The sequence below is a fragment of the Aricia agestis genome, chromosome 5, assembly GCF_905147365.1.
Source record: "Aricia agestis chromosome 5, ilAriAges1.1, whole genome shotgun sequence".
NCBI lineage: Eukaryota > Metazoa > Arthropoda > Insecta > Lepidoptera > Lycaenidae > Aricia > Aricia agestis.
The window spans coordinates 15190784-15211958 of record NC_056410.1 but is presented as its reverse complement, the minus strand read 5'-3'; the positions used below and the strand labels follow the sequence as shown (position 1 = coordinate 15211958).

The 21175-nt window shown below is 35.3% G+C and overlaps 1 protein-coding gene across 3 annotated transcripts in view; it reads left to right on the top strand.

Annotated features, from left to right (window-relative positions):
* Positions 1-21175, top strand: part of LOC121727039 (tyrosine kinase receptor Cad96Ca) — a 98832-nt gene that overhangs the window by 32186 nt on the left and 45471 nt on the right. For all 3 annotated transcript variants that reach the window (XM_042114716.1, XM_042114717.1, XM_042114718.1), the window contains exon 2: positions 3717-3906. In XM_042114716.1, the coding sequence (XP_041970650.1) occupies positions 3852-3906 (55 nt within the window). In that variant the 5' untranslated portion in view covers positions 3717-3851. The remainder of the gene's footprint in view (positions 1-3716; positions 3907-21175) is intronic.

Here is a 21175-nt window from a genome sequence, read left to right as displayed (position 1 = left end):
AAAGACAACCAAAGTTTTCCAAGGAGTACATATTAGTAGATTGCACAAGTACTTTCTACAAACAGTGATCAGATTGTAATGGCGTTTGGAATTGGTCCATTTTTTAGAGAAAGCCAGCGGTACGGTCTAGTGATCGTGGTCAAGTGGATCAATACTGGAACGACAAAAAACCATCAATGATCTAACTTTGAGATTAAAATATTAACGCTATACAGGGTGTAACAAAAATAAGTGATAATACTTTAGGATGTGTACGTGTACCTTGTAGAGAGTTCACTGTGAAAGTAGCAGCGCTGAAAGACAAAAAAAAATTTCACTTTTGTATGAGGAAACTCGTGACGCTCCGGCCCTTGCCTATACAAAAGTGAAAAAAATTTTTCGTCTTTCAGCGCTGCTACTTTCACAGTGAACTCTCTACAAGGAACACGTACACACCCTAAAGTATTATCACTTATTTTTGTTACACACTGTATAATATTAACGGAAAGGTGTGACGACGTAGAAAATATTAATGAAGGCCCATGGGAAAGACATGATGATGCAGATAAAAATTAGCATGGCATTCTTAATTAACAGCCGTTCCCAATATTAATTGATCTATCTCTGGTTTTGCCCTACTAGAGATAGGAATAGCTCTCATTAGGTATTAGAGACATATATTTAACGAGCTTTTGCCCGCGGCTTTGCTTGCGTTAAGAAGTATGTATTATTATATACAAATTTTCATCCCCTATTTTAACCCCTTGGGGTTGGAATTTATCAAAATCCTTTCTTAGCGGATGCCTACGTCATAACATCTACCTGCATGCAAAATTTCAGCCCGATCCGTCCAGTGATTTGGGCTGTGCGTTGATAGATCACCATGTCAGTCAGTCACCTTTGAGTTTTATATGTTATATTATATAGATGTCAATTCAATGTTAGCTGCGATCGGTCGTATGTCAAACCAGAGATAGATTGTTAAAAGGGAGGAATTAAACTGACGCACTCAGAGACATATTACACTTCAATTTGACAGATAATGTGTGCGGCGTTTGTGAAAATCTTCAGTTAATTTCAGAGTCATAACTAATAAATATTCGTTTCTGAGTGTGGCCGCGGCAACGCTAATATGGGACAGTCGCGTCAACGTAGTAACAAAGGCACATGGGATTTGGAAAAGAGATGACGATTCCTTCGATCGCGGATTCTTGGAAATCTATTGTTATTCTATTGTTGTCGCGGTCACCGGTGTCTTTTTGGGGCTTGATAGGTTAATGGACTGTCCGCACTGCGAATATTAATAATTGCGCAAATTTTATTCGCGCAAATTTATTTAAAAAAAGTACCTATATTATATTAAATTGTAGCCAAATTTTTATCGCAAGTGCGGTTACTCTCATAAAATTCAATGTGTTATGTTGTTACAGAAGTGCGAAAAAAATCCGCGCGATTAAAATTCGCAGTGCGGACATGCCCTTGTAAACAATTATGCGTGGCTGGGAATTAAGAGGAGCCGCGACTAACCCCCAAAATCAAACATCGTCCTTCTCTCTTCACACTCACGCCCGTCTTTCATATGCCAGGTGAAAAAGAACTACGCGGATTCATCGCCAAATTAGTTTTTTCTCAATCACTCGATAAATATACAACATTTTAAAAAATCCGCTATAATTATAAAATCGACACTTTATGGTTAGTCAGTGGAAACCTAAAAAGTCCTCTATCAAGTAGATTCCTAAAGTGCATTTCATTTTAGGATAAAAAAATAATGTTAACGATGAAGACGATACATCATACACCTAATTTAAATTCATGCATTAAAACAATAAAGACGTGTCACGTCACGTCACGTGATCATACAATAATTCAATTTTAACATTTAGATCTTAGATATGAATTGAATGGACTATGATTTTCAATAGCTTTCAATGCAACAAATAGAGCTCAATAATTATTGTTGCGACGCGGCTGCTTTCACATGAGTGCAGAGAAATCATTTCTCTGAAGCCGATGACATATTAAAGGGCCATACTTTACACAACCTAGATCCACACATCTTGTGTTTTATGTATCTCCTAGTAGGTACTACTAAATGTGAGAGGTGAGGATTTGGTTTATCGAAATTTGCTGAGCAGATTTCAAAGAGATCTGACGTATCTAAAGTCTAAACTATTGTTAAGGCTCTGATCATTTTGAAAAATAAAGTAGATATACTTTTACGCTTATTTTTTAAATTTTCAAGACTTAATATTATTTTATTTCCAGCCTAAAACCTGATCGGACGAAAATCAGTAGTTAATAAGTAAATGTTTTCCATTCAAAACGGAAAACAATATTTGATGACGATTGAAAAATAATCTTGTATGTAAATTATTATTACTTCATTCAGTAATTTTCACTATAAAAGCAGTTGGATAATATTATAATTACAATATTATCCAACTGCTTTGAAATGAAATGCGACAAGTCCCAGACAGGTAGAGAGAAATTTCTAAGACAGAATTCCACAGGAATAAATACAGCAAAAACTAACAACCGTTTGATCTACAATTTATTACTATAAACCAGTTGAAACCAGAACCTGTAATAAAGATATAAAATAATTATCTATTATTTAGTTTTACCGTTCGATTGTAAAGTTTGCAAACATTATAATGATTATTAAAATTTCATTGAATTATAATATAAAACGCTACCTGAATAGTTTGAAATTATCATCTGAAAGATTTTTTAGTAAGTACCTTCTTAATTCAAAACAGTTATGTGTCTTTAGTCTCTACCATTGAGATGTAGTACATACATCTTATTAATGGTCTCTACTTTTTAATTAAACGAAGAAGCCTGTATTGTTAATGTTCTCTTGGTACTTTGACGTGTCATACGACTCGCATGGATCGCATAATATGTTTTAAAAACATATAAATTAAATAAATATATTATATTTACATTATTATTATACGATCAGACACTTTTAATTTTTATAAAAATAATACTGTTATTAAACGAAAAAGTTTCAAACTGATTTTGTCAACGTTAAAATTAGCCCTAATTAATCTGTTTGTGAAAACTTTTAGACACAATTCGTAACCTTTTAAAGTTCTTATCAATGATGAAATACTCAAACCAGATATGTTACTACCGCGCGCGTTGTGAAGCTTCAAATACGGCCCAATTGGGCCGTCTGTTGTTTAGTCTGCATCGAGCGCAGTCACGAACGTGCCGCGTCTTGTATTACCTAAATAAATTGAAAATGACGTCGTGCGTTTTCGAAAATGTACCAATTATGACTCGAAAGTAAACAAAACACATGGAATCTCTTACCACATGTCTTGATTGCAATAAATACCTCGATTATTTACATTTTCAATTATTTTTTCGAACAATCTGGAAAAAATCGAATTTTCGTCATAGCTCAGGCGAAGAAAGAGACAGCGATACGATTCGACGTTTAAAAATAGAACTGTCTCTTTTACGTAAATGGGTTTTCGTATCTTTTGTTTCACTCATCTGTCAAATTTGTCAATGTCTGCAATTTTGAATTTGAAAATTGTTCGGAAGCGATTTAAGCCGGAAAATAGTATGGACGTAACATAATATCTGTATAAGTACAATATCATTGGTTCTTAAGAAGATCCATTTTTAGGCGAAAAAATTTTAATTTGACTTTGAACGTTCATTTATTTTGTTTTATCTTGAGATTACCAAAGTTTTTAAATTATATTTTCTTGTTTCAGGCACGTGCGAGGTGTTAGTGTTGTCAGTTACAAAATATATTTATGATTGTGTTTGTGAAGTGATGTGGTTCATAGACACTACGAAACAAATGCGGCGACGAAAAAGTTGTCGTTACCGAATACAGCGGCAGTGCAATGCAATTTAAGATGTTCTCTATCGTTGGTGTTCTGACAGGATGCTTCGTTTTAGGTAAGTTTATAAATTATTATTACATATTTAATATTTTTACTTTTGTGTCTATGTACTTAGAGTCTTACGGTCTACATTTTAAATTCTTACTTACAGTCTACATACATAATATACTGTAAAATAGAGTTTAAATTACTTAAATCAATTTTTTCTATTGATTTAAACTCATATTTTATGATGTTAATTAACAAAAACTAGAGATCGCCCAATGGCCGAAATTCGACCTTAGTTTCAACGATATTAGGACTACTACCTATATTTTGTAAAAAAATATTGACTTTATCATATTTTTTCAACTCTTGTCTCTGGGGCTCAGCTGATCTCAGACTGGCTGTATAAGCATTGTCTAATAGTAGCTAAGATTCATTAAAAAAAAACTATAATCCATTTTAAATTTGTCACCTTGTTGTCAACAGACTTCAACCACAAAAAAAGAGTATAATTCGTATGTTCGTATGTATAGGCTTGTCACTCAAAAATCTGTCATTTTTCCTAGTGTGTGTGTTTTATTTGTTAAAAAAATGTATGATAAAAGCATAATTTCAAAATAATATTAGCTCGATGCACTCCTTCACCATGTAAACTATAACTGTGCAAAATTTCATCCACCTACGTTTCTCCGTTTTTCGTCAAAAGGGATACAAAGTTTTTGGCTCACGTATTTAATGATGTCGATTGTATTATGATAAATAATGTGAGATGTCGCTGAATTACTATTTCTTTCACAAGTTTTTTTTAAATTTATTTTGTATTACCTACTTAACAAGTAACTTTACTGTAAAAAAAAATCTGATTATGAACTTTGGTTTGTCGATACTGATTATCAGAAAATTATAATTAACTAATCAAAAGGAGGTTGTTAAATAATAAAAGATGTTTAACAGATAAAACGACTTAGTATTTGACAAGTTTTTAAGTATCCTAGATAACCTAGATTGATAGGAGCATTATTTTCAACGTCCGTTGAAAGAAATCGAGTTAACACTTTGATTAGAATTCCTAGGAGCATTAGATGTTCTTAGAAAGTACTAGGATATAAGAAGTGGCTAGCGAGTCTAGGCTAGTATTCCCGTATGTAGCACACGTATCTCTAGAGTCCAGTTTGCACGTATGCACACATCAATAATAGTTTTTCTATGATCCCTATTGCTATCTCATCCCGCGCCGTATATATTACATGCGCAGGACAGAGACAGCGTCTCAGTATCCCTACATCCACCCAATACTAGACCAGGGAGACTTAAATAAAAATAAAAATGCATGTTCCATCTCTTTTCTTCTAGTATTTGCTATGGATATGTGACGGAGAGGTATCTAGTTTCGTGTTAAGCGCACCATGCATCCTGTTATTGAATACTAAGACAACATAAAAAAGAAGAAATCTTCCCGATTTGGAAACTAAAAGTAAATTTATCGCTGCAGGAAGTTAGTCTGTAAGTTCTGTATCCAACACACCCTGATTCCTAAGTAGGTGACAATAGGTGAAGTTGAAGAGGATATTATTTCTTACGTAGGTTCAATTATTACGCAATTAACTTCTTTAAGCTATTAAACAACAATTGTTCATAAAATAATAGCATACGTCGGTATATTCTAGCTATAAATACAGTTAACATAATATCATAGTTACGTAAAGAAAATAATATGATTAGGGAAAGCTGAAATACAGATCTCAACTTGAGAAAACGTAGCTGAACATCTCATACAAAAATAATATTTCATGTAATAATATTAAAATAATTTAAAATATTATATTAAGTATTCGATATCAGTATTCATTAAGTAATTAAAATATGAAATGAGCAAGAGAAGAAAAGAAAGTATAATTTGTGTCCTTGATTCTTTTATTAAACAACAATTAAATAGTAATGTTATAAAAGATAATTATCCTGTAAATCTCCGGAATCTGACATAATATATTTTTACCGACATCTCATTGGATATTGGAGTAGACCTAAAAACTATAGGTCTACGAGAATCAGATGGCAAAAAGTGAGAAAATAATTTGACTCTAGCAATACCGGGGTAATAGGAATAAAATATTTTGATTCTTTTTTTTCCTTTAGCGGCTTATTCTGTGTGTGAAACATGCAAATAAAAAAAAAATCCAATGATCAAGGATATTTTTTGAAAATCTACTGTCAAAATTTGCCATCAGATTCTGGTAGACCTATATAAATATTATTCGTAGGAATAGACTAAACTTTAACCCTAGATTACTAACCTTCGTCGATTCGACGACGCGGTTTTAAAAAATTCGTTCTATCTTTTGCGCGCGCGATCGCACTACTTCCATACCAACTCTAGCTCAAGGGTTCCCAAACTTATTTTGTCAACTGCCCACTTTGAGAACAAATTATACATGTATTTTAGCGCCCCCTTTGTTTCAATTTAGAATGAATCTAGATGAAATAAATCACCCTCCTAGTGTCCACACAACGCCCCCATTTTTTTCTGAGTCCCACACTGCCCTCCTTTAGACCTTCAGCGCCCACAAGGGGGTAATATCGCCCACTTTGGGAAAGGCTGCTCTAGCTAATCTCTATCGACCCATTGCCTTCGCGACGGACGGTAGTATTTTGTACGTTAGCGCCATACCAGCAACCACGTCTCGTCGAAACGACGAGGGTTAGTATAAACACGACGCGACGCGCGTTTTTATTTTAATAATATTGAATATTATTATTGTAACTGCAATACTTTGGATGTTATTGTTAGACGAAAGCGCTAGCCGCTAATCAAAATTCATCAGGGAGTGAGAAAGAAGACCATAATCCATATTTTCCGATATTATCGGAATTGATCCAGCTTACGTAACGGATGGTCATATAAAATGTTTGTAAAGACGTAATACTGCCATTTCCACGATAGAAACTGTTAAAAATAGTACAGCTCATGTACCTCTTGTACAAAAAGAAGAAAAACATGTGGCTTATGTCCTAAAAGTATTTGCAACAAGTGCAAAAATCGGTGTGCGAAGAGCACAAACTTGGTATAAGCCACAAACATATCAATTACTAATTTTTTAAACTAATTTTCATTTTCTTTCGCATTCATAATTTTATTAAATTTAAAATTGTTTTCCACAATATCGTCATAAGTTGTTGATTTAAATTGTTGACATATCATGCAAGCTATGATCTCAATTATAAGGCTATTAAGGTAATAAATATGCCATAATATCACTTTATTGAAGTACTATAAATATTTTGAATACAACACTTCCATTAAATAAAAACAAAACTGTAAACATTTCATTTAATTAACACCTTTTAATCGCGTTTCTAAAGTGCCGTAGTCGAAACGACGAAGGTTAGTAACAACTAACAAGCGTCGGAAAATAAGGATCTAGGGTTAAGGAACATAATAAATAATAATATTAATGTCATTGGAATAAAGACTATTAGTTCAGAGCTACAGAGTTTATTTAAAAGTTAAAACTAGAACCCCTATGAATATCTGTTGCCCTGGTACTATTCGACGCACACACGTCGCGTCCCACCGGGCATTCCCATATCAAGATCGACGATGTGAGCATTGTACAATGTACAGCATTCATCTCGTTCGCTCATCACGTTTCATCATAGATGTGACAAGGTCGCGTATATTATTATGTTTCGAGCGAACTTTCACATGCACTTTCATATTTTAAGTACACAGGCTATAGGAAAGAGGTATGGTTCCGTTGACTCTATCCCCAATCCGTATCTATCTTATTATTTTATCGGACAGGGGAAATAATGGTGCCATTACCTGGCTGGAAATTTGAGATTTCAAACAACACGACTCGTGAGAAAAATCTATAAAATATATTCTCTGTAATTTCAATGTTCGAAGATTTTTCACTCTCAGACCTCAGTTGATAATACACATAAGTCATAACTATTTTAGTTTTTAATCTTTGAGTCACATTAGTTTTCTATCTTCATATATTTTGTTTTAATTCTACTTCATTATGTTAATATGATTGTTCCACCTCCATACATGCTTTATTGATACCATTATAAAAAATATAAAGAAATAATCCTTAAGAGGATACACCAGGGGCGAGAGAAATTGAAAATAGGTATTTGAAAATGTATTGCTGTCTCACCAACTCAAGTCTCCCACCGCAGAGCGCGATAGAGACAACACGACAAAAGTTCTAATAAAAGAACAGAAAATCTTCGATTCGTTGTCCGCTGATTCCTTCTCCAAAACTTAACCGATTTAAGTAATTTTTTCATTAAGAATTAAAGCAAGGCTTGAGCTGTGTTCCTATGTTTTATTTTTTTTGTATATTCTAGCCAGTTTTGTTTTCTGGGTGTTTGAACACAGAGATAAAAACTGGCCATTTTTTTGGGTTTTTGGACGTTCTTATCTTTTTTAATAATTAAATTATGAAAAAAAAGAAAACATAGGGACATGCTAATAGTGGCTATAGATATTCAGGAAAAAAATCTTAACTCTACCGGCATTATCCAGGGAGGAAACAGGCGACAGCGTTTGTATGGAAAAACGGCGGTGTGAAATCCTCTTAAAATGTAGAGCCATAAGTTTCGAACAATATACGTCTGGCTAATGCCGCGGCCGCACATGCGTCTATTGTCACGAAGCTGCTACTCATTAGCAGCTTCGTGACGATACACGCAGATATACTACTATCGCGTCCAATACTATCTCAATTTCTCAAGTCTCACGCACGAAGCACAACGCATGTGCGGCCGCAGCATACAGGAACACAACGATTATTAGTTATTTTATTATTACTTTGCAAACAAACAACTTAATTATTGGTTAATTATATTAGTGTTTTAACTATTAGGCGGTTAGTAAGCAGCTAATTACTAGATTGTAATATTACTACGCCAAAATTCGTCGCGTGGGAACCGTGCATTTTTCCTGGATAAAAGTATTCTTTATAAAGGTTCGCGCACACTTTCACGGGTCGGGGCGCAGCGCGGCGTAAAATGCGCTATAGCCCACTTTGCCGGGGCGTGCCGGGGCGGGTCGGCGCGCAACGCATTGACGGATTTTGAGCCGAGGCTTGCCGGGCCGCATAACGCATCGCATCACATCCGCGCGCCGCTTGCTATAGCACACTGTTGTCGGGGCACAGCGGGTCTTGTCGGGCCGTGTCGCATTGACGGAAACCTGCCGAGCAAAAATCCGCGCCGACTCGCCCCGGCACAGTGTGCGATACGCGCATCCGCTTCGATACAAATTGCGGGGACTCAAAGTATCTCCATACCACAGAAAAGTTAGTTCAGCGGTTTGGCGTGCAGAAGTAACAGACAGTCTTTCGCATTATTAATATTAGTATGGATAGCCCCTCGTATTATCCGTTTTGATAGCTATCATTGCTATTGTCATTCGATGGTTATTCTAAGGCTTTTCCGTATATTGTTATCACATTCCTGACTGCCATATTGAGTATCATAGAATTATTTAAGTGGCCACTGAGTACACAAAACTATATTATTTGTGGTAGAGCCAAACTAGCGCTAGATATTACTTTTATGTCTTGAAATCATATTCATATTGTAATAATATATTTTAATTTACTTTCCTAACAGCTAGTCGTAGCAGCTATTATTAAAAATTTAAATATAAAATTATTCATGAAGTATTTTTGGCAAGTTACCTTGTTTTTTAGTTCTTTTCATAACTGGAAATAACTTTTTTTAACCCAACCAGATAAATAAAGTAATAGAAGAAATTATTATCTATACTAATATTATAATTCTGCAGAGTTTGTTAGTTTGTTTGTTTGTTTGTTTGTTTGTTTGTTTGTTTGTTTGTTTGTTTGAACGCGCTAATCTCAAGAACTACTGGTTCGATTTGAAAAATTCTTTCAGTGTTAGATAGCCCATTTATCGAGAAAGGCTATAGACTATATTTTATCACGCTAAGAGTAATAAAAGCTAAGAAATAGAGGAGAATGTGGGAAAAACGTGGGAAATTATATGAAAGGGCTTATTTGAACGCGCTAATCTCAGGAACTGCTGGTCCGATTTGAAAAATTATTCCAGTGTTAGATAGCCTATTTATTGAGGAAGACTATAGGCTATAATTTATTACGCTAAGACTAATAGGAGCCAAGAAATAGAGAAAAATGCGGAAAAAAACGGGAGAAATTATATGAAATTGCTAATTATTATCTTAAGAACTACTGGAGCAATTTTTATGTTATTTGGCAAACATGAAGAATAGACTACATGAAAAGACAGGCTATTTTTTGCGGAAAAATGTACGGTTGCGTGAAATTCCTAAATTACGCAAGCGAAGTCGCGCATAACATCTATATATAATAAAATCGTTGGCCGAAAGTTAATTCTGTACATTAAAATATATTTTTGTACAATTAATAATAACTACGGTAGGTACTTGGGATGTGATCTACTATGCTAACGCGGACGAAGTTGCTGGCAACAGTGTTAATCTTATATCTTTAAACGAGCACTTCTTGTATATATATATATATATATATATATATATATATATATATATATATATATATATATATATATATATATATATATATATATATATATATATATATATATATATATATATATATATATATATATATATATATATATATATATATATATACTTATATATATAATTGGAATCTCGGAATCGGCTCCAACGATTTTCATGAAATTTAGTATATAGGGGGTTTCGGGGGCGATAAATCGATCTAGCTAGGAATCATTTTCAGAAAATGTCTTTTTATTCGTGTTTTATCGATAATCGATAAACTGAAAAATATGACTCTTCCTGACATCTATAGGCGAATAATAATACTATTTTGTTAGCAACTAATTGTTTTAACGACCAGCAGATGGCGTTATTAAGTAACACGAAGTCAATGAGTGTTTGCTATACCGAGCAAAGCTCGGTCATCCAGGTACTATAATATCTAAGAGTAATCACTCGGGTCAAAAGTAAGTTTTCACCAAGAAATTATTATAAAACTTATTTTAAACTTCTCCGAGACAAAGTTTATCTTACGAGTAGAGGTTCTCTTGGCGACGATTCTACGAAGTTAATTTGTTACTTTTTGTTTGACTTCAGCTGTTTAATTACTTCCTTCTTTCTGGTTTTTAAACATTTATCAACTATTCAACTCTAAAGACTATATAACTTAAAAATTTATTTAAGTAGGACTCTTTGCTTTTAAATTGATGCAAAATATTAAATAAGTTTTAAAAATTAAAGTACTTACCTACCTACTCAAATAATCCTAACATCTATCTATGATTGAAAAGAAAATTGTATTGTACTTGTATGTAGATATCCATACTAATAATATTATAATTGCGAAAGTGTATCGGTCTGTCTGTCTGTCTGTTACCTCTTCACGCCCAAACCACTGAACGATCTTCCTGAAATTTGGTATGGTTAATTGGTTATGCTATATACTACATACACGATATACTATGTCCTTTGCCGGGACTTTGGGTCCCGGACATAGTAATAATAATAATAAAAATCTTTATCTTATCTATGCTAATACATATTATAAAGAGGTAAACTTTGTTTGTTTGTTTGTTTAATTGTAATGAATAGGCTCAAAAACTACTGGACCGATTTTAAAAATTCTTTCACCACTCGAAAGCTACATTATTTACGAGTAATATGGGCTACTTTTTATTTTTGAAAATATAGGGTTCCGTAAGATATTTCAGTTTTTCGGAAACAACCAGAAAATTTACTTATTTTGCGTACGCTGCCTAAACTATAAAAGATAGAACTATACAATGTTCTAAGTAAATGTAGATCTTATAAATATCTACAAAAATGTCCACGACACACTATACCTATCTATGTCAAATGAGGCACAACAACCATTTTTTTATTTAAAAATCTTAATTTTTATTGGACTACATTTAAACGGATTTATTTTACTCATGCTAATAATCCTTATCAAATTGAATTATTTCATCACTAAGTACAGTTTATGTAGAATATATTTGGTCTTTGAATTACTAAAATTTGACGTTTGGTTTAGAAGCTATGGCGAAATTAAAATATTGCGATGTACGCCCGTTTCGAAGTGGGCGCTACCAATGCGGCGATGCGGTCGCGGAAAAGGTAATCACTATGTACAATATGCATCGCCCGCGTAATTTGGCAATGTCACGGAAACCGTACATTTTTCCGCAAAAAAGAACTTTCACGTGGTCTATTGTACACATTGAAAAGGTCTACAGAAAACTCCGCGATGGTATATACGTGGATATCCCACAATAACATTTTTTGTCATTTTTTTTTTATAACTTTTTATTATAGCTTCGAATAATGGCTAATTTTCGAAGCGATTTTAACCAATACAGTAATAATCCTTACTCAATTAAATACTTTAAGAGGATACACCAAGGGCGAGAGAAATTGAAAAGAAAAGCATACCGTTGATAAGGAGAATGATTTGCGCAGCGTGCATTGACGAAAGGCTTCCATTTGGTAGGTGTTCGGGGACTGTATGGGGCGAGATTTCTTTTGATGCATAAACCAATCTTGAGTTCGTAACCGGGCCACGCCTTGGCACTTTGAGTACCTATCGATACATTCAGGGCGTACTAGGACAACATGCGGTGCCATGTGCTGGTTTTGTTGATGAAGGTTTCATATTGATGTAGAACAATGCTCGACCGCACGTTGCTGCGAAAGTTCGTCAATATCTCTCCGACGTCTAAATTTCGGGTTTGGACTGGCCAGCAAGGAGTCCCAACCTTAATCCTATTGAGCACCTATGGGGAGAACTCAAAAGGAGGGTCAGGGCCCGGACTCTTGCCGCAGATACCCTTCAGGACCTCCAGGTGGCTGTACAAGAAGATCGGCATGGTATCGCTCAGGAGTTCATCATAACTTTGATAAGGTCAAGGAAAACCCGGATGGAAACCTAAATTAGGGTAATGGGTGGCACTATGAGCTATTGAAATCAATTTGTTAGTGGTTTTTTACAAGAAAGATGTCATTAATCGCCTACTGAAATGTTATGCCAAACTGACCGGTTTTTGTTTTAAGGCTGTAGAATTAGTAAACAATTTACAATTACAATAACTATAGCAATAATTAAATCCTTATTGTACTACCTTTAAAACGATTCCAACATTTATTTAATACTAATTATATTTCTTGAGTTATTACCGTTTGAATCATAAGGAGAGAGGTGGGTCGATTTTCTTGCACGCAAGTATATAATAACTAGCTGTTCCGGCAAACGTTTCTTTGCCATATAAAGTATTTCGCCGGTATTATTTTATTAAAGTGACTAAATAAGTACGGTATGTCACCATGGCAACGTCCATCGCTATCCCGTCGCACAAACAATGGTCGCCGTCAGTCTCGAGTTGTAATAATTTACTATTATTTATTCAACAAATGCACTTATCAATATAAAAAGTACCCAGTAGCCGATTCTCAAACCCACTGAATATGCATAATATAAAATTTGGTTAAAATCAGTAAAGCCATTTCGGAGGAGTAAGCGGCCTAACATTGTGACACGAGAATTTTATATAATATAAGATATTATGTTACATTCAGAACTAGAACAAGTAAAAATAAGGGCCAAATCGCCAATATTCTATTTTCAAATTGACCCCCAGCATACATATTTTATGTCACATAATACCGCAGGGTCCAATAAGGGACACAATTTCGATGGCGTCTTAAAAATGCCATTCCATCTTCGCATTCCATTTGTAATAAGAAAAGCCGATTGGGAAAATAACTTGACCGTATTGAAGTTAATCTGTACAAGTAATAATGGCTAAGTGCGAGTCGGACTCGCTCATGAAGGGTTCCGTACCGTTATAGAGCAAAAAATACGCCAAAAATTGCCGATTTTGTATGGGAGCCTCCTTAATTTTTAATTTTATTTTAATATTATTATTTATTAATAAAGTATAATTATAATAAAGGATTTTGTGAAAATTTCAAGTGCGCTAGGCACTTGAAATTTTCACAAGATCCTTATAATAATGGTAGCCCATTATTGATTACGAGCAAAAAGGCCCAAAAAATCACGTTTCTTATATGGGAGGCCCCCTTAAATATTAACTTTATTTTGTTTTTAATATTTGTTGTTATAGCGGCAACAGATATACACAATCTGTGAAAATTTCAGAAGTCTAGCTATAGTGGTTCATAAAATACAGCCTGGAGACAGACAGACAGACAGACATACGTGGGAGAGCCATGCTTCGGCACGAATGGGCTGGCTCGACCGGATAAATACCACGTTCCCACAGAAAACCGGCGTGAAACAGCGCTTGCGCTGTGTTTCGCCGAGTGAGTGAGTTTACCGGAGGCCCAATCCCCTACCCTATTCCCTTCCCTTCCCTTCCCTTCCCATCCCTACCCTCCCCTGTTACCCTATTCCCTCTTAAAAGGCCGGCAACGCACCTGTAGCTCTTCTGATGCTGTGAGTGTCCATGGGCGACGGAAGTTGCTTTCCATCAGGTGACCCGTTTGCTCGTTTGCCCCCTTATTAAATAAAAAAAAAAGACAGACGGACGGACAGACGGACAGACAACGATGTCTTAGTAATAGGGTCCCGTTTTTACCCTTTGGGTACGAAACCCTAAAAAATTAAAACGGGGAAGCTTCATTCTATTGAGGAAAAATTTTCGGGTCCTGCGTGAGTCTACTTTAAGGGGGCGACTAACCCTAAAGTGTCGATTTTATAATTTATTTTTATACTTGAAAATAAGCTCCGAATTGTTTCATTTTCTAAAATTAGATACTACATTATATTTCCGAGAATTCGATCTGAGCAAAAACACGATATCTTAAAAATTTCTCGATAGAAAAAAATCACAAAGATGCATCTAATTTTCACGAATTTTTCATTTATTGCCATAACCTTGCATTGAAGTAAGTTAATATTTTGAACACATTGTATAAAATTCTATCATTGAAAGATCGACCTAGCGGATTTTTAAAATGTTGTATATTTATCGAGTTATTGAGAAAAAACTATTTTGGCGATGAATCCGCGTCGTTCTTATTCACCTGGCATATGAAAAACGATCGTGAGTGTGAAGAGAGAAGGACGATGTTTGATTTTTGGGGTTAGTCGCCCTCTTAAAACGAATTCACGGAAAACGACTTTATTTTTTTAGTAACTTGACTTTAACAGTTTAGTATAAGTAATAAATTATGATAGTATAAGTGGAAGTCACTGAGCATCTTGTCGTAAACGGAAGGACATGGGCAATATAAAAAAAAAATCGGCCAAGTGTAAGTGGGACTCGCGCAAGAAGGGTTCCGTACCACTATAGAGCAAAAGTAGGAAAAATGTGTGTTTTGTTTGGGAGCTCCCCTTAATTATTAATTTTATTTACATTTTATTATTAACCAGCTTTTGCCCGCGGCTTTGCTCGCGTTAAAAATTATTGTTATATACAAACTTTCATCCCCTATTTGAACCCCTTGGGGTTGGAATTTATCAAAATCCTTTCTTAGCGGATGCCTACGTCATAACATCTACCTGCATGCCAAATTTCAGCCCGATCCGTCCAGTGGTTTGGGCAGTGCGTTGATAAATCAGTTGTTGTCAATCAGTCAGTCACCTTTGAGTTTTATACAGTGTGTAACAAAAATAAGTGATAATACTTTAGGGTGTGTACGTGTTCCTTGTAGAGAGTTCACTGTGAAAGTAGCAGCGCTGAAAGACGAAAATTTTTTTTCACTTTTGTATGGGTAAGGGCCCGAGCGTCACGAGTTTCCCCATACAAAAGTGAAAAAAAAAGTTGGTCTTTCAGGGCTGCTACTTTCACGGTGAACTCTCTACAAGGAACACGTACACATCCTAAAGTATTATCACTTATTTTTGTTACACCCTGTATATATAGATTATTACAGTAGAAATAAAACTGAATATTTTGTGAACATTTCAGGTGGCTACGATGTCATCATTGTAACGAGCAAAAATGTAATAAAAACACGTTTTTTGTTTGTAAGCAGTAAGCCCCCCTAAAATATTAAATTTATTTTGTTTTTAGTATCTGCTGTTATAGCGGCAACAGATATACATAATCTGTGAACATTTGAAATCTCTAGCTATTACCGTTCTTGAGTTACAGCCTGGAGGCAAACAGACAGACAGAGACAGCTGGACAGACATCAAAGTCTCAGTAATAGGGTCCCGGTTTTAACCTTTGGGTACGGAACCCAAAAAGCAACATTTAATCGTAGGAAAATCCAAGAAGTTGGTTCATAGGGAGAAAGCGAACCTACGTACTTTCATCTCGTCGATATATTATACCCAGCCCAGCGTACTGATCGCAACAGCTAGCATTGAATTGGCATAAACCGGCCAAATGATTAAGGTCCGTCAACTGCCTATGAATGAATTTCTTCGACGGTTCAGTCTGATAGTAAAAAATATCCACAGCCAAACATCCTCCTCCTTTTTGGAAGTCGGTTATAAAGTGTACGTCACAGAGCGAGTTCATTTTACGTCGGGTTTTGTGGGAAGACTGGGAACATTCGCGTTTTACAATACGAACCTATTTAATATTTTACAACTGCGTCGTTTATTGACGCTGTTACCTTTTACTGCGTCTTTGTTACGATGAAACTTCTCTTTAGCTTCGCAAAGATGAGATAGGTATAATATGAGTTCTATGTTTGTGTTGACACAATATTCATAAAGCCTATTTCTTAATTCATATGTGTACTAGATGAATTTGTTTTTCGCGCAGAAAGCGTACATTTTTCCGGGAGAAAAAGTACCTACCTATGTCCTTTCCCGGGACCCAAAGTATCCCCATATCAAATTTCAGAAAAATCAGTTTAGCGGTTTGCGCTTTAAAAGGTAACAGACAAACAAATAGTTAATAGACAGTCATACTTTCGCGTTTATAATAATACTAGATGACGCCCGCAATTCCTTTGCGCCAAAATTAATTTATCGCGCTGAAACGTACATTTTTACGTGATAAAAAGTATCCTATGTCCTGTCCTAGGACTCAAAGGTTCTCCTGGCGCATTTATGATATTAGTATAGAAGTATTGATATAATATGAGTCCTACTTACTACTACTACGTTTGTTTTCACTTCGCGCCCTTAATTTTTTCGAAGCTCTAGTCTTGAAAGTTTCAGTTAATTTAATGAAAGTTAAACTAACGTTTGCCATTTATGACGTATAAAAAAACTACTTGCTAGATCTCGTCCAAACCAATTTTCGTTAGTATATTAAGTATAGTCTTTATAATAGTAATGTACATCATATATTTTTTTAGACTTATCATACCCCCTACTTTAGAAGTTACAGGGGGTGGGGGGCACATTTTACTAGTTTGGAAGAGTCTCTCCCGCAAACTATTCAGGGGCCGTACCACGAAACGTTGTTAGAGCAAGACGTGGCATTCTCATCCGATTGTTTAAGCCCCAATTTCACCAACGACTGTTAAAGTTAACGCTCGAATTAGTATCACGTTACCTCTTTCGTTTTTCTTATGAATGAAAGAGAAGACTTGACATTTTAACAAGCTGTTAGCACTAATAGACGTTGGTGAAATTGGGGCTAAGTCTCAAAACGGTTTCGTAGTAGGCCGCCAGGTTAAAAAAAATGATATTAGAAACCTCAATATAATTTTTGAAGACCTATCCATAGATACACGCACATGCTAGATGGATTTTTTTTTGTTTCAGTTGTACCTATGGGGACCCCTAAAATTTTTAATAATTTTTCCATTTTTGTATCAACATTGAAAATCCAGACCACATCTACTTACCAAGTTTTAATGTAGCTCTTATAGTTTCGGAGAAAAGTGGCTGTGACATACGGACGGACAGACAGACAGACAGATATGACGAATCTATAAGGGTTCCGTTTTTTGCCATTTGCCTACGGAACCCTAAAAATCTACGCAGTGAATAGTGATATTTCAGATCTTGCCTTTATTTTCTAATTAACGCGACGCGACGCCTTGATAATTTGGCTGTAGCGATATCGACTTTTCTTAGCAATGACTAAAGGAAAGAAATTAAAGTTCATCGTCAGTATTCATCGTGTCTTTGTCTTTGAATTACCCATAGCATAACACGATTCGTCAACTTTTATAACACTGAATATCATATCAATCATCAATAATCAATCAAAAATACCTCTGTAAAAAAAGGGATTTCTATTTTGCCAACAGAGGAGAGTGATTTAAGCTTCCAAAATTTGTACATAAATTGGTTCAAGTTCAAGCATACACTTTAATTTGCCCATAGTATAATATATGAAATGTATTTATGATTTTTAAATTACGCGATAAAAACCATTTTGTCGCTTACGCCCTTTCCATTTTTTGCTGTTCCATTGCTTGTTTTCTATGAGAGGCCGGGCCGGCCTCTCATAGTTCAAAACAAGCAATCTAAAACATATCCAACACGGTTTCTTCGATGCAGTTTCCAAACACACTAGCACAGCTTAGTTTCCAATTAAAACGTTATTTCCAGAACTCACACGGAAGTTGAATCTCTGGACCGAAGATTTGTTAGCACTTGAATCGTGTGTTCACTGCGCTCAGTCAGTCGTGTAAAGTTTTAAACGAGCACATTGGAAATTCTTTTCATACTTTTCACCACAATTTAGGAAATTCCGTTAAAAATATAGTGAAAGAAATTTATTTGGCAGATTGCGGATTTGGTTGGGCTGCGGTTGGGCTATGTCAAGGCCAACAAATTACGACAGTGACGAACATTAAAATGTCATAACACCACCAAATTACTTAGTTCCATCGCTTATGAACCTCGATCTTGGTCTAGACTTAGGGCCTTGACAAAATAAACAAATAAAAATTAGTAGAGACGTTAAATACCATCAGTATATTATAAGTTTATGTTAAATACACCATTAGTCTACAGATATTATTAAGTATAGTCATCGTCGATCCCCTTTATGCAAAAATATTTCAAGGTTAAATGTGCCAAATTGAGGTTTTTATCGTTTTAAGGAAAATACTATCGTAAAAAAAAAGTTAGGTTAGGTTAGTAGACATAATATGACATCGCTCAGCGCGGCGATGCTATTAGTTCTCAAAAACATATTTCTCGCAACACAGCTCCACTCAGCTCTGGTGGAAATGTAGCCTTCATACTGGCTTTAAGAGTTATCATTGCGGAGCCTAGTGTCAGAATTCGTCTGTTACAGCACGCGGTCAGAATATGTAAGTGATAATCGTTACGTGGTAGTCGTAATCCAAGGCCGAGCGAAAGTCGCTTTCACTCCGCTGTTTATAAAACAAGTTATGGCTCTGTATAATTAGATGATAAGAGCAATATTATGTGACAAGCCGGCTTTCTCTAATGGAATAGTTTAATCACTACATACAATTACGACGAATGGTATTCTGAAATGCTATTAGTTCTACAGTTTGATTTGTAGCTTATTGGAGTCTAAGAAACTTTAATAGTTTCATACAAAACAAAATTTTCTTAGACTTCAATCTTCAATTATTGCAGTCACTTTAAATATAAATCAACTACTTTATAAGCACTTATTACTCAATTATTGTTTCCAAAAAGGTCGTACCGATCATAATATTATGAATATTTTAGTTGTTATTCCAAACTTTCCAAGAAGGTTTAATTTTGCATCGAACGTCAATATTACCAAAGTAGATATTATTACAGTTTCACGGAGAGGCCTTAATACAAATTTAATTTTAATTAATACAGTGGCAAGTTTATTTTCGGTTTCAAACTTGGAACATTATTGGAGCTCTTGCGAGTTTCTGTTAGCCTGGTGCCTACGTTCGTACGCGCAGCGCTTGTACAATATGGCGGACAGCTGAATGGTACCGGATTTACCTTACAAGGCTAGTATCATGGATACAAGGTCGAACAGACTTCGAGATCAATGTACAATTTAATAAACATAAAGGTACTGCGCAGGTTTTAAAAATGGCACAATATTAAAAAAGTTTATGATAAAAAAACATTGCGTGGTAAAAAGAGACGTGTGATACATGACAGCAGCACTCTTTTTTTGACGTCCAGTCGGCACGTGTCGCACGTTGACAATTTAATCTCATAGAATTCATGTTCAATCATGCTTGATGTGTAAGTGTATACATACATATATTTTTCACACAGATGAAAACCAAATTTGGTTTCGTTTGACAGCTCGAGATTGTTGCTCTATTCCGTTAGGTATATTAACTTTATGTGTATGACCTTGTCGGGCTTGTCATAAAATCTCATTGGGCTATACGTAGGCTATACCAATTGTATCTGGCTGATTTTTTATCATTAAAAAGTTTTAATTTTACAGAAGACAGTTCCAAATTCAAATTAGGTAAATGTCAGATTTTCATTTGTTTTTCTTATTGTTAAAATGAGTGATTCTAATGAAGAAATTCAATACATTTTAAAATGTTATTACAAAAAAGGTAAAAATGCAACACAAGCCGCGAAAAAAATTTGTGATGCTTATAATCATAGACTTATAATATATCTTATAATGGACCTAATGCAGTATTGTGAGAGTAGCGCAAATTTGGTTTAAGCGTTTTCAATCCGGAAATTTTGATATCAAAGATGCACGTCGCTCTGGTCGCCCTGTTACGGACAAAACTGATGCCATTTTTGAAAAAGTGGAGCAAGATCGGCATCGAAGAACTGGGGATTGACCACAATACGGTTTTGGCGCATTTGAAAAAGCTGGGTAGTGGGTATACAAAAAGCTCGATATTTGGGTGCCTCATGAGCTCACTGAAAGAAACCTAATGAACCGTGTACTCATTTGTGTTTTTTTATTACGACGTAATGAAACCAAACCATTTTTGAAGAAGGTGATGAAAAGTTGATCACGTACGACATACAAGAACGTACGAAAAAAGTCGTGGTCAAAGGCCGGTCAGGCTTCACAGACTGTGGCGAAACCCAGGTTAACTCGCAACAAGGTGATGCTGTGTGTGTGGTGGGATTGGAAGGGCATTATTCATTATGAGCTGTTACCGCCAAACAGGACCATCGATTCTGAACTGTATTGTGAACAACTGATGAAATTGAAGCAAGAAGTTGAGAGAAAGTGGCCGGAATTAATCAACAGGAGTGGTGTGGTTTTTCACCACGATAACGCTAGACCTCACACATCTTTAGCCACTTAGCAAAAATTACGGGAGTTTGGCTGGGAGGTGTTAATGCATCCGTCGTATAGTCCTGACCTTGCACATTCAGATTTCCACCTGTTTCGGTCGCTGCAGAATTCCTTAGGCAGTGTTAGGTTGACATCACAAGAGGACTGCCAAAACCACTTGTCGCAGTTTTTTCATCAGA